Source organism: Xiphophorus hellerii, chromosome 11 (assembly GCF_003331165.1).
Source record: "Xiphophorus hellerii strain 12219 chromosome 11, Xiphophorus_hellerii-4.1, whole genome shotgun sequence".
NCBI lineage: Eukaryota > Metazoa > Chordata > Actinopteri > Cyprinodontiformes > Poeciliidae > Xiphophorus > Xiphophorus hellerii.
In genome coordinates this window covers 27,253,404-27,267,251 of record NC_045682.1, presented here as the reverse complement: position 1 = coordinate 27,267,251, position 13,848 = coordinate 27,253,404, and the positions used below count along the sequence as shown (strand labels likewise).

General features: G+C 38.3%; 2 protein-coding genes across 5 annotated transcripts in view; one reads left to right on the top strand and one right to left on the bottom strand.

Moving 5' to 3' along the window:
* Positions 1-249: 249 nt before the first annotated feature.
* On the bottom strand, positions 250-8,475 carry LOC116728362 (sodium- and chloride-dependent GABA transporter 2-like). 3 transcript variants are annotated; one of them, XM_032576417.1, is made up of 15 exons: positions 8,207-8,475; positions 7,964-8,098; positions 7,092-7,232; positions 6,872-6,950; positions 6,116-6,248; positions 5,769-5,903; positions 5,577-5,680; positions 4,349-4,473; positions 3,953-4,065; positions 3,728-3,865; positions 3,480-3,582; positions 3,165-3,265; positions 2,385-2,555; positions 1,970-2,156; positions 250-1,490 (listed from the first exon to the last, which is right to left on the bottom strand). In XM_032576417.1, the coding sequence occupies exons 1-14, from the start codon at positions 8,394-8,396 to the stop codon at positions 1,983-1,985; spliced, it is 1,842 nt and encodes a 613-aa protein (XP_032432308.1). In that variant the 5' UTR covers positions 8,397-8,475; the 3' UTR covers positions 250-1,490; positions 1,970-1,982. The 3 variants fall into 3 exon arrangements, with proteins under 3 accessions (XP_032432308.1, XP_032432307.1, XP_032432309.1); XM_032576416.1 differs by having other exon boundaries at positions 250-2,156; positions 8,207-8,474; XM_032576418.1 differs by lacking the exon at positions 3,728-3,865 and having other exon boundaries at positions 250-2,156; positions 8,207-8,474.
* Positions 8,476-11,704: 3,229 nt separating this feature from the next.
* Positions 11,705-13,848, top strand: part of jakmip2 (janus kinase and microtubule interacting protein 2) — a 34,849-nt gene continuing 32,705 nt past the window's right edge. For both annotated transcript variants that reach the window (XM_032576950.1, XM_032576951.1), the window contains exon 1: positions 11,705-11,885. The gene's annotated coding sequence lies outside the window, so the exon portion shown is untranslated. The remainder of the gene's footprint in view (positions 11,886-13,848) is intronic.

Genomic DNA, 13,848 nt, shown 5'->3' with positions numbered 1-13,848 from the left:
GGAAGCCATTCCAGCAGATTCTTTCCAGATTCAGATCAAAATTGGTGGAAGATGGATGGATCGTGTCCACAAACTAACATAACTTGTTAAAAAACCATATATAAGTTATGGAAATAGACATCTATCTTTTTCTATTTCATAATGTTCCTTTTCCATTGTCAGTAGAAGCAGCCCATCACTGGGCAGAGTTGAATCTTGAATTTTCACATACTTGAAATGCATCTGGTGATAATAAATAATCAACTAAACTAAATCCCATTTCTGTTTATTACAATATTGATACTGGTTTGAATACATGTTTTATTGTAGCCTTGCAAAAACAAAGAGTTCATCTGAAACCATTTGATCCAAAGTTAGAATGAACAACCGATACAAAGTGACAAAAGTTGGTCAGGGCAGCACAGATTCCAGAAAAAAAAACTCTTAAGATTATTAACAATTAACAACAAAACCCTAAATCACACACCCAGTTACAAAAAGATCAGATTCATTCTGATTAGTCTTTACAGCATGTTTAAATGTTTAAGTGATGTTCATGTGTAATGCGCATGTGAGTCGTGTGAAAACGCTCCCAGCTCAACGTTTTACTGGCCTGCTGCGCTTCTCCAGGAAAGGCATGCGAGTAAATGACAAACACCTGCTAGCTTAATCTCATTTATGTTTGTCAGTTTTACTTCCAACATCAATATAATTTCTTCACACCCTTACTAATAGGTCTTGAACATGTTGGGGCTTATGTAAACCTGGAGAGTGGTATGTGACTGAGCCTTCGTGACTCGACGTGGTTCACTGGAGCAGAGATGTGACCGAGCTTCTGCAGCGTTCTGCTCTGAGACAAGGTGTTTCCAGTGTGGGGCGGATGAAAGAGATATTTTATTAACTTGGTGTCTGACTGACACAGATCAAAGTGTGAACGCATTAAGGCGCTGATGCATTCTAACTGGTTGGATGGTCATGAGGTTTGCTGCTGCGGAATGCTTCTCATGTAATAATAATGCTTTAACATGAGTGATTCTAGAAAAAAAAAACATCTTCTGCACAGTGCATTACAAAAATATTCACACCTGTTGAGGTTTTTCACATTTTGTCACATTATCAGAGGTAGAAGGAAATTTGATTCATTTTTCTACTTGCCCCTCTTCACTCTGAGACCCCAAAATAAACTCCAGAGCACCTGACTGCATTCAGGACTCCTTTAATTAGTAAATAAAATGTTAAACTGTGAAGTTCTCAGAGGTTTGTTAGACAACTTTAGTGAACAAAAAAAGACTGAAAACACAGCAGACAGCTCTGAGATAAAATGAGATAAAGTTTAAGCAGGGTTAGAATATAAATAAGTGTTACAAGCCTAGGCATGTCTCTCTCCTTCATTATGCTTGTTTTTATGTCTGAGAATGGCCCAGTCAAAGTTTAGAACTAAATGCATTTGGAGATTTGTGCAAGAGTTGATGCTCACAGATGTGATCCAACCAATTCGACTGAGGTTGAGCCTTTTTGAAAAGAAAGAAAAACAATTTTAGTCCAGTGACAAAATGTGAAAATGATGAAGGGATTCTGAACATTGGATGAGGTCAGATCATACAGGTTTGTCTTAAACATTTCCTAATAAAGCTGTTTAAATGTGAAGTATTCAGTGTTCAAAGCTGATATGCATAATCATACTTAAAACTGCAAAATCTATAATCCATATTTGACTGGATATTTACACCTAATGTCCCTTATAATTTGCTTTGTTTGGTTACATCTTTGTTCTTCTTGTTCATGTACAGCAAACCGTGTATGATGATATATATAAATAAACATAAAAATATATGTATGAAAATATATACAGAAAATACACTTTCTCAGGAAACAATATTGATATAAAATTTTCTTGAGTTGTGGCTGAAGGTGGATCACGGACCTGGATGCAACATTCTCCCGGTTTGGTTCGAAGGATTTTGTTGTCAGAACATTCAGTGACTCAGACCTGAATCTCTCTGCTAGTAGACGGTCAGCCTCTCGGCTGAGCAGTTTGTTGGTTCTGATTGAGCGAGTCCGGCCGTCTGGGTCAGAGGTCTGAGCTCTGTGTACGGAGCTCTGCTGTCACTGTCCGGTGTGGAAGTGCTGCGTATTTGGTTCAAGGTAGCGACTGGCTTGCAGAGCGATAGGAAACGCTGAGGAAAGAAACGTGAAAAGCAACATGAAGTTTTGTCTTCATAGCCTTTTAGGGGTGATGTATGAACAAGTCAAGCATAGTTTATTTTATATGTATGTGTCTCTTGTTAAATTTTAGCTGAGAAAAAAAATCTAGGCTATCCCAATCTTGTGCTGATTTTACAAATAATCCTGCTTGTTGTGTTACTTGGTTGTGTCTGTTATGCTTTTGCTGAGATCCTGCTCACCTGTTGGAGTGTGCCTTGGCCTTTGATTAATTTGAAAAGTACAAACAGTGGGATGAGTGAAAGAGAAACTGTGGCAAAAAACCATCCCAGGACATTTGCCCATAGCGGATAAACGTAGGAGTTACTGAACTTGAGTGGAGTATATTTTATAATCGAGAAGATGAAGGTTCCCTGTGAAGAGACAAGACAGACGAGATTTATGAAAACATCAAATAGCACAAACTGAATGATGAAGGAGTTCTGCGTTGGTTTGTAATTTGAGTCTTTTAACTGGATCAGTAGAAGAGCATGCTCTCTTACTTTTCCCATTTTGAACATAGACACATTAATACTCCAGGAAAACACATTTATTCCCCAGGAGGTCATGGATTATGATGCTCAAATCATCTTAAAAATAAAGTATTGATGCTTTAGTAATATTTATTTTATGAACAGAATTAAAGGCCTACATGATTAGTTACTTTTGAACCATAATAAATGGAACATTGTTCAACATATATGTATATTGATGATTTTAATGATCAAATTATTTTTGACATTGTTGACAATATGATGCGTTTGTGGTGTTTTTATGTTTTCATGATGTAAAGCACTTTGAACTACCTTGTTGCTGAAATGTTCTATTCAAATAAACTTGATTGATTGATTGATTGATTAATTGAAAATAATTGACGAAGTGACATAACAGCCTCTCTGTTCCTGGTAAAATGCTTGTTGGCGTCTTTATGTTAATGAACATAGACAATGTCAGACATGATGTCAGTGATTTGTTTTACGTACAAAGCAAACCAGAGGAGTGATGTACTGCCAGCAGTACTTCATGAAAGGAAATGGACGATAGCCAATCATCTCCTGGATGTTATCGTAGAAACGGTCTGCACCTGTTGGTTAAAGGCACATAGGACTCAGTGCAGTGATTGACATGATAATAATAATAATAATAATAATAATAATAATAATAATAATAATAATAATAATAATAAGCTTCTTGGCATAATTGTGGGTATGCATTTGCCAAAATCAAATGTGAACCTGTTACTTTTGCGTTTGCCAAAATCAAGAACAGTCAAATAAATCCAGGTGCCAGTGACTCACCATAGACCCACCCAATGCTGACAGACTGGCAGAACGAGAGGATCAGCAGGGTGGAGCCGCTGCAGACATGGTGGTCCAACAGCTGCAGCAGGTAAATCCCACCCTTCAGATGAAATGTCATGTGGCTTTTGGTTAAAAATAACATTTTAATTAACACAAACATGTAAATGTACAATGTCAAAATGAAAATGTAATACATTAAATGCTTGATATTCTCTCCCGCCCTGTCCTTATTAATATGTCCAAACCTCAGTGACAAGTAAGAATCCAAGCATGCAGAAGATGCAGGACATAACAAGCAGAAGCAGCTCCCGCCTGGAGCCTTGATGCAGGTAAGAAGGGAAATGATCGACCAGAGACGTCATCACACACTCTATACCAACAAACTGGAATGAAATGATTAAGGGAAAAAAATATTTATTACACTTATCAATTTATTCATTCATTTATTTATATGACTTGAGTCTTGTTACCTGGCTGTCTAGTCCAAGCAGAATGATCATGAGGAAGAAACACACGGACCACACCTGAGGCATCGGCATCATGGCCACAGCGCGCGGAAACACAATGAATGCCAACCCAGGGCCTAGAAATATTTATTTCAAAAACAAATAAAATTAGAAATATATAAAATGGGTGAAGAAAATGGATCACAGACCTGGAATCTATCCAAAACCACATTTAAACAAGGCATTTAAAAAGAAGCATCTTCAGTTATTTAAACATGCCAATTTAAACAAACTATCTGTGATTCAATCCATCAAAACAAAATAATTTGTCAAAATTAGAATAATGCTATTTGTATGCTACATTTACTTAAGAGCTGTGTGTGAGAAAAAGATATATCTAATATCGCTCAAAGTAAGAACCTGATGTTGCTACTTCAGAAACGTCCAGGCCTTGTTCATACGTCATGAAGCCCAAAACGGAGAAAATGGCAAAGCCAGCCACAACGCTGGTGGCGCTGTTCAGCAGACACAAGTAGAAACAGTCCCTGCACGGAAAAAAAAGATGTACATTAAAGTCTTTATGTAAAATATGTAGGTAACAAAACACTGACAGTAACACAATAAAACCAAACCCATAACCTGTTCTTGTTTACATTGTTCGTTTCTGTTTTGTTTTGTAAACTAGTCGGTCTGGGAGTTTAATATAAAAGTTAAGCCACACAGTTTGCACAACACAAACATACTAGCAAAAAAGACCAAGCAACCATTGTTCACTGGTTTTGCTATTTTTGACCAGATCTGGACACATCCTGACATTTGCAGCCAGGTAACGTTGCAAAGTTGCCCAGCCGTAGGGATGCAGTGACCCTGCAGTGACCCTGCAGTGACCCTGCAGTCTAGACATCACTAATTGCTTCTTGTCAAACTCAGTCAAAATTAATACTTCAGTATTTTTTGTTCACACCAAATCAACCTGAAAAGCAGACATTTTTTCTGACTTTCTAATTCTGTAAATTGGTCCTCATTGTTGGACTCTATTGTCAAAGATAATTAATGATCTTCAAATAACCATGGCGATGGTGTGTTCAGGGGATCAGTGATAATTCTGTGCTTCAGAGCATTTCCATGCAGGGCAAAAAGTTTACATTTTGGTTCATGTATTAATGTTTTAGAAGTTTGTGCTTCGTGACTTGTGGCAAAATTTTCATAGCTTTCCCTCTAACGGTGGTTTCCTTCTATCATCTCCTTCATAAAAGATTAAATTCATGGAGCACATGGGTAATAGTTGTGTGTATTCCCCCACCTGAGCTCAGTATTCCTTCATCATGGCTGCTCTTCTGATCAAACTGGATAGATTGATCCAGATTAACTGGATAGAAATGTCTTGGTACTTTTTCAGTTATATCAGAATCTACACTTTTACATTTTACTGCATGGTGGATCAAATGGGACTTTATATAATCTTCAAATATTGGCATATTGCTTTTAGCCTCTACCAAACATTAACTCTGATATGACTGAGGAATTTGTTATTCTTGATGATGCTGCTGCTTGTTCACTGATGCTTCATGTGTTGTTTTCATTTCATGTTAATGTGTGAATGTTCAGAGGAGTCGAATGCAGTTTTAAGACACATTATTGAATTTACCTGTAACAGTTATTGTTGAAGGAGTTATAACTCCCAAGAGAAGTAAGGAAACCAAGGCCGATTGCATAGGAGAAGAAGATCTGAGTACCAGCGTCCATCCAGACCTGAAGAAAGTGCACAAACATTAATCTGTGCCTTATTTGAACATCGCTCTCAATAAATGTGACATAAGTATTGGATATATATCTTTACCTGGGGATCTGAGAGGCGAGAGATATCAGGGTAGAGATAATAAATGATCCCATCCAGAGCTCCTGGGAGGGTCACGCCTCGTATCAGCAGAATAAACAGCATGACATAAGGGAAGGTGGCTGTGAAGTACGCTGCCTGTGTGGGAAAAGAAAAGATGTTTCATATATTTTACAGATCACAGAAAACAAAAATTATATGAAATCAAATGTCAAACAGGAACTGCTGTACAATATACATCAAAGAAATTAACAAGGACCCAACCTGCTTGTTTCTGTCATATTAAACACACACACATACACACACACTGATATGTAAAAAAAATAATGTTGATCTCTGAAGTGTCAGACCTTTCCTGTTGACTTGATTCCTTTCCAGACACAGAAGTAGCAGATGATCCAGCTCAGGATGAGGCACAGCGCCAGTTCCCACCTCAGCCCACCCACCTCCTCGATCCCACCAGAGATCTTTAAAACTCGATGTCTGGTCAGAGAGGTGGCAGATGGGGTGAGAATGAAAGATTAGGACAAATATTGAAAAGGAAGAAAACAAAATGAACTTTGTCAGTGCTAGTCCGTTGTGTCTCATAGTGAGCCTGGTTCTGTTGGAGGACACCGACTGTCCTCCAGCCTTCCTCTCCACTGTCGCCATATGCTTGATCAGTAGGTGGGATTGCTGCGAAGTTAATGTGATACAATCCAATGAGCTTGAATAGATAGACAACTTTATACCAGTTGTCATTATAAACTGAGGTTAGCAAGTCATTGACCTTTTATCTGACTATTTAATCTGAATTAGGCTTTAAAATTCAAAATAAATGTATAGTTTTAAAACAACATTATAACATGATAAATATGACTCAGCTCAGAAAAGTTGATTTTACGTAAAACCCCCCTTTAATCTCCAACAACAAACTTTGAAGCTTGTAGTTGTAACAAACTATGGAAAAGTTCAAGGACAAAAAGGGTTTACGAATAAAATAAAAGTTGAAAGACGGTAGGAGCTGCAGGAAACAGGACAATGGGAAATGGGAATTATTGAATAAAGAAATAAACCAGAGAATATAAATGAGTGAAATATAATATAAACTGTGAACTCATGCTTACTGCCAGAACTCTACAACTGGGAGCGAAGTGTTCAGTCGTGATTCCAGGCTCAGATTCAGACGGTTATCGAAGCATGAGTCTAATGTGAAAACATACAAATACATCAGAATGCTAATTTTACACATAAAACTACATGAAGCTTTATACTTTTTAAAATACAAAATAGGTTTTACAGCATTTCATGCTTTGATCTGTATATAAGCAGCATCACAGGAACTACCTGAGTTCCAGTAATTCCCACATGAAGCCCATGGCAGGTCTGAGCTGAAGGAGGAGAACAGGTAAAAAAACGCCCAAGCAAGGATTATGATGTATGAAGTGGCGCTGAATGCGATGATAAGGTGACTGGCATAACCAATGCCTGAGGGGAAAGACAAGAAATGATTCTGGTTCAATGAAAGTTTTAATATCATTCAAGTAAAATATTTAGAAAATAATGCAAACCTAATTAAGTAAGATAAATTACTTTATCATGTCAAGCAACATGATCCCCAATGTTCTAATTGGACTTTAAAATGTTCCAATATAACTTTATTACAGCAGTTTCTAAAATGTGAACAGTATTAGTTCCAGCCTTTAACTGTCTGTTTGTTGGACACATCAAACAATAGTTTGATGTTTATTGAGATACTTTAAAATGTGGTCCAAGGAAACTATCAGCATTGTCCTTCTAAATATTTAACATTTGTTTAATGAAGGAAGTAAAATTTTTTGTTTTGCGAATAAAATTCAAGTAATTATCTGATATTTTTTTCAGCAGAAATCAGGCAGTCAGGTCTCCCAGTACTCACCAACAAGCAAGAGACACTTACTTCAATGCAAACTTGTTCAAGACACAATAAACAGATAAGACATAAAAAGAGTTTCCCTGGCAACTGGACCTACAGCCCAAGAACCGCCACTGCGTGGGAGATTTGATGGCTGATAATTCACTGCAATTGCTATGAAAAGTCTAAAAATGAATCAAAGACTGACTTTTTGAAAAGTAAAGACTTTCTGTATCCATGATGTTTGCTACGCGTTAAACAGTCTAAGTTTTAACATTTCATTGAGACTTTTAAAGAAACATGAAAATAGTTCCGCGTGTTTTACCTTGAAAAAGCGGACAAATCGTCCGCCAGCAAGTGATTCCCCCCTGGCTGGTGTACTGCCCTAACGCAGTTTCAAGAAAGAACAAGGGTATTCCACACGTAAATATGAACACGGTGTATGGGATGAAAAACACACCTATAAAAAACAAAACAAACCAAAAAATGACAGCAGTAAGGAGACAGGGTAAGAAGGCTGCCGAGGAGCCAGAAAGCCGGAGAGCCACTTGTGCGTAAAAGCGCTCACCCCCTCCGTTCTTGTAGCACAGATATGGGAACCTCCAAATATTCCCAGTGCCGATAATTGCCCCCATCATGGTGAGGATGAACTCCGCCTTGGTCCCCCAGCGGCCCCGTTCCTCCACTTCTTTAGACTTCTGAGTTTGTCCGCTTGATACGCAAAGCGCTGCGCTGCTTTTCATCCTGCTCGTTTTCATCTTCAGTCTTCTGATCTTTAGTTTGATAGAAGAAAAAAGTTCCTCAGAAGAGACATAGGCCTAAATGCTGAGCGATCTGAGCAGTAGGAGTATATAAATGCCGGGGGGGGGGGGGGGGGGGGCTGAGTGATGGGGGGCGGCAGAGAGATGCAGCGATGTGAATGGACTTCTCTTATCAATGGGGGTTGCAACTATTTAAATCAGGGGACGCAGTGGAGGGCGTTACTTGAAGGGGTAAAAAGTGTATTGAAAAATAAAAAGTGTAGAGAATAATTATCTGGCTTTATTCTTTGGAAGTGTGTGTGTTTGTGTGTGTTTTAGCACTAAGCACCTATTTGTTGGCCCATTTTTCCAACAAATAGGACCCACTGCTTCCTATGGGTTATAACCACTATCCTAAGAAGTTACTGCTGCCATGAGGGCATGCAAATTCATAAAACTCCTGGACTGGAGGGATTGCCTGTTGATTAAAAAAACAAATTCAAGGACTATGTCAGCATTTTTAATAAGATGTGATGACAAGCTGCGGAAATCCTGTCAGTGATGGTGGATGTGACTGTCATGCCCTTGGAAGCAGGAAGTTGGAAGTTTACTACTAACTAAACCCAGATTGATTTTTACCTAGAGAATGACAAAGGGTTGGAGTAGATCAGCAGCATTTCAGCTCGGTTTGGAGACTTTTTTCATTTGGAGACGTTGCAACCCAACCGTTTATCTGCGATTGGGTTGCAGAGGCAGCAGTCTAAGGAGGGGGCAGCTCCTCTTCGGGCAGAACCAATCAACTTATAAATCTGATGGATTTTTGATCCGGAGGTACTTAAACTCCTCCAGGACTGCTTCCCCGACTCAGAGAGGACATTCTATCGTTCTGGCTCAAGACTCCAGCCTCAGATGAGGCACTGATCATCATCCCACACTTTCCAACTCAATGACAAGAAAAGTAAAACAATATGATTTTTATCTTTTGTACCATTCTGTTATGGAAAATCTAAAAACAACATTTGTTGTCATGTCTATATTTTAAAAAGTTGTACTGTTTACTATTTTAAGCCTGATTTATTAAGAGCCATGGGGGAGGTCCAAAGAGCCACAGGCTGGAGATCCCTGGGTTAGCCCAGACAAATTTCTTGATACTAAATAATTTGATTGTCTTCTGCTAGTTGTGTTATAAAATGTTTAAGTAAAAAGGAACAACAGCAATTCAGCCATGGAAAAATGACACAGTTGGGCATGGTACATGTGGAGTTGCACTGTGTGCAGAAATCCCCAACCATCTACAGAGTCAACAGCTACACCTCCAATCCTCAAAAAATTCACTATTTTGAAAACAATCATTTATTCTAACAGGAGTCCATTCATCTATTTACTTTTCTTATTTTTTAAGTGTGGAGAGACTCCAGCAAAAATACAAAACTCCAGAGACTCAATTAAGTTTTGTTTCTGTTTGTTGTGCAGTTTGTCAGCAGTTAATATGTCATTTTTGGTTGAACTTAAAGTTTTTGTTTCCCAGACAATATAAAGGCAATTCCAATGCAGGATAAAAACAACTTTTAGAGAAATTCAGGTGTAACAACATATATAAATGTTCACACAAAAAGTTCTTAAATATTTATTTTAGCATTAAATATTTACAATTCATTTCAAATGTATTTCTGTCCCTTGTGCTTGTCCACTCAATGCAAACTTCAGCGTACTGCTGTCAGTGTGCAGCTGTGGCTGCAGTGAAGTAACTAACCACCATCACAGTGTGACTCTGAATTTGAATGGGTGAATGACTGAATATAGCGCCTTAGGGTCCTCTTGGTTAGATAAACGCTGGACAAGTACAGTACAGACCAAAAGTTTGGACACAACTGTGTGTCCAAACTTCTGGTCTGTACTGTACATTCAACATTTTCACAAAATATTCTTTCAATCACTGAAAGCTATTCAACCCCCAAAGTATTAAAATGTTTGTATCTTTTAAATAACTGAGCAATAGATCATTTCTAGGTTGCAACTCAATAGTGTGAAATACCAGAAAGTAAAACAAAGGTAACCTTGTGAAATGTGTTTTTGAATAAATTGCAGTATATACAGTAAAATCTGCTTTCAGCTTTGCAGATTATTTTAAATAAATACAAACCTGATCAAAAGAGAGAACTTGGAGTCTTTGTCAGTAATTGAACACGCTGTTGATTCTGGCTTCATGCATCGGATCCTGGGTTTGAGGATAGAATGGCTCCGGATGTCATCCACAGTTCTCATACTGACCATTGGGTGGCGCTAACTTTCATAGCATAGCTTTCTGAAATACATGTTGTCTATGAGAGTAGTTCTGAATTTTTTCACACCTTGCGCCTGCACCTTCCTAAAGGTGAGGGAAATTTATGAGTAAATAAAGTCCAGATGTAGAAAATTACAACAGGAAAACAAAAGTAAACTGTTGGAATTAGGATGGAAATGTGACTGATTTTTAGGCTGTGGGTTTTTTCCACCTTTCAACAACAAGAGCAGGAAATGAAATGATGCTTTTGTTCCAGTAAAGCCACTTTCCTTTTATTCATTAAATGTTGCCTGAAGTCTAAGAATTGTTCATTCCTCTGACTGATTTAGTTTGAAAGTTACATTTTAATATGACTAACATGTCTCTTCTGACTGGAAGAAACATAATTTTATTTAATAATAAATCTAAATCCAGGGTACAGTTTTCAGTAAATTTCAAAACCTTTCTACACAAGAAATATTATTCTGTTCCTCCTCTTAACAGTTTGGCTTGTTTTTAATAATCCAAGCAAATTAGTTCTGAAATAAGTTTCCACGTTCACTGCATAATAACTGTCATGTTTGTTCCATAAGTGGTGATATGGGGCCCATCTGGACTGGTCTTCACAATAAGCCGAATCATGACCCAAAATCTGTATAAAATTTTTAAATATAAAAATATGGTTTCAAAAAGCAAGGAGCATCATTTTTGACTACACTTTTACCTTCCACTAAACTTTCCAGTTGTATGTTTGGATGCAGCATAGGTCTAATGTATTTTCTAATATTCTGGGAAACTGAATTTTGTATTTCGATCAGGATAATAAATAGCCAATAAATTAATTTATGAAATATGAGTTTCACTTCTGAATTTGCTGAAATAAAGTAGAATGATTATCCTCTGTTTTTAAAAAGACAGACAAAGAGAATTCATTTTGTTTCTATTGAGCCAAAAGTCTGAATGTTTTGTCAGAGTGATGATGCTCTGAAGGAGGACTGGACGTGTTAAATCCACCAGCTGGAGAAGCGGAGCAGCAGTGAGCTCATTCTGGCTGCATGCGGAGGAGGGCGGGGCTCCAGCATCATCACCACCGGCCATCACCGCTTCATTGTCGGCTGCTGCTCATCCACACACCACCGCCGTGGAAGGCCGTTTCAGATAATCACGTTAGTGAAAAATGAAGATGGCATGGGCGTTGTTTCATATGAATTAGGATTTCACACCTGATGAGAATTCCCTCTGAGGTGAGTCGGTGAAAGCGGCGCGTTTTTCTGCGTGTTGTTTGTTTTTTCATCGTCGGTCGGAAGTGGGAGTTAGTCGGACTAGCGGGCCTGCTGGTTGGAGACTCATTCACTGTTAGCGCCGGAAATGTTATTTTTTAACTGAGTGTGCTTCGACAGAAAATATTTAGGCAGTTTCCAGCGACATGCATGGCAACACGAACTTAAAGGTCTGTTATTTAGCGGCGCAGCGGTGATTTATTGTGCACATTGGCGGCTGGCCTACACCGGCAGACCCGTTAACGATGCTGGGAACCGTCCTGCCTTTGGTTGGGGTTTTCCACACACGGCATCGATGCTCTTTCCATGTTCGCATGTTTTCAGTGACAATATCTGTAAATGCAGGCTGTAGTAGCTGTCATCAGCTGCCTGCACCTTAAATAAACCCGGATGCAAGTAAATATCGGCTTTAATGTGTACAGTCCGGCATGGTCGTTCCTCCTGCGCGGTGAATTAGCACACATTACTGACCATCATTTCAGAGGATGCTGCAGTGATGCTGCAAGACGATGGCAGGATGCTGGCAGGGCCTTCACCGTCAGCTGTGGCCTGCAACAGCATCACGGAGTTGCAGCAGATCAGACAGTTTCAGGCTCATCACGGATATGGGACAGATATTAATTGTCTATAGATCTTTCTGAAATTCTGACAGCTGGCCTGATCCACGGCACATCAGATCAAAACCTACCAACAGAATGATATATATACTGTCATGGTCTGTAGGTTTTGTTTTATTTAAGTCATTTTTCCTTCTGCCAACCATTTTATTTCCAAACTCTTCTGTTTATTTTTAAGGTTTATTCACCAGATTCACAATAAAACCATCACACATGTTTTTCATTCATAAATTAACTCCTTAGTTAATTAACACAGCAGGGACAACAATTTAAACTGTTTCGAAACTGTAGCTGATTAAAACCTTAGTATCTGACTTCCTGTGGACATTCAAGTATTTTCTAGAAAAAATCTTGAAAAACGTTGTTTTGAGAACCTACAGAGTTTTAAATATCAGGGAAACCAGGAGATATGTTTCCTTTTCTAAGGACGTTTTCCTCCTCCTGCCATTTCTGTATGTTCTAGTCAATCTGATCAAAGAAAGGTTTCTATTCCAGCTGTACCATGATTGTTGTAAAAGACAAATACAGCACAATGGTTGAACTAATATATGTAATCAGTTGTTTGAACAGGTTTACATGAAAAATGTTCTGTACATAAAAGAAGTTGGAGACAAATGAGCCGAAGGATTTGAACCACTGCTTCATTATTTGTCCACCATCATTCATGGAGAATTTCCATTACAGATTAAAAATACATTCAGTTGGTTAAGAGAAACAGCATGTCAGAAATGATGACCTTATGACCTCTTCCAACATGGTAACAGATTTCAGCCTTTGGTATTTTCATGCTCTGTTTGCTTGTATACAGCTATGAGATTGTGGCTGCAGCGAAAATTATTACAAAACTCTTTGGCTCAAGATGAATCGTAATTCAGAAATCAAGTGAGTCTGATGAGACTTTGAACCATCTTACATCATAACACCCAGAATGATTAAACTTAAATTGCTCATTTACTTTAGGGAAGCTGTTTCTATTAGTTTGTAGAACATTTGCTGATTCAGTTGCATAACCAGGATTAGCAGGAAGCTAAGTTGTGCTGTAAGAGTTTGCCTGAAATAAAAAGGGAAAGTTGGAAAGATGAGCTTGTTGAGCAGCTACAGCCTCATGGACATCCGATTACTGAGGAGACCTTTCTGTCTGGCTCTGTGGTTAGGTAATAATGAGACGGCTGCCCAACATAAGTTACAGACATACTCAGTCCATCTTAAAAAAAATGATATTGCATTTTTATATTTTCTTGTGTAAACAGTTTGAAAATGGAAGTAATTTCAGTAAACTGCCTGCTGAGTATTTTTTCATTTCATTTAGA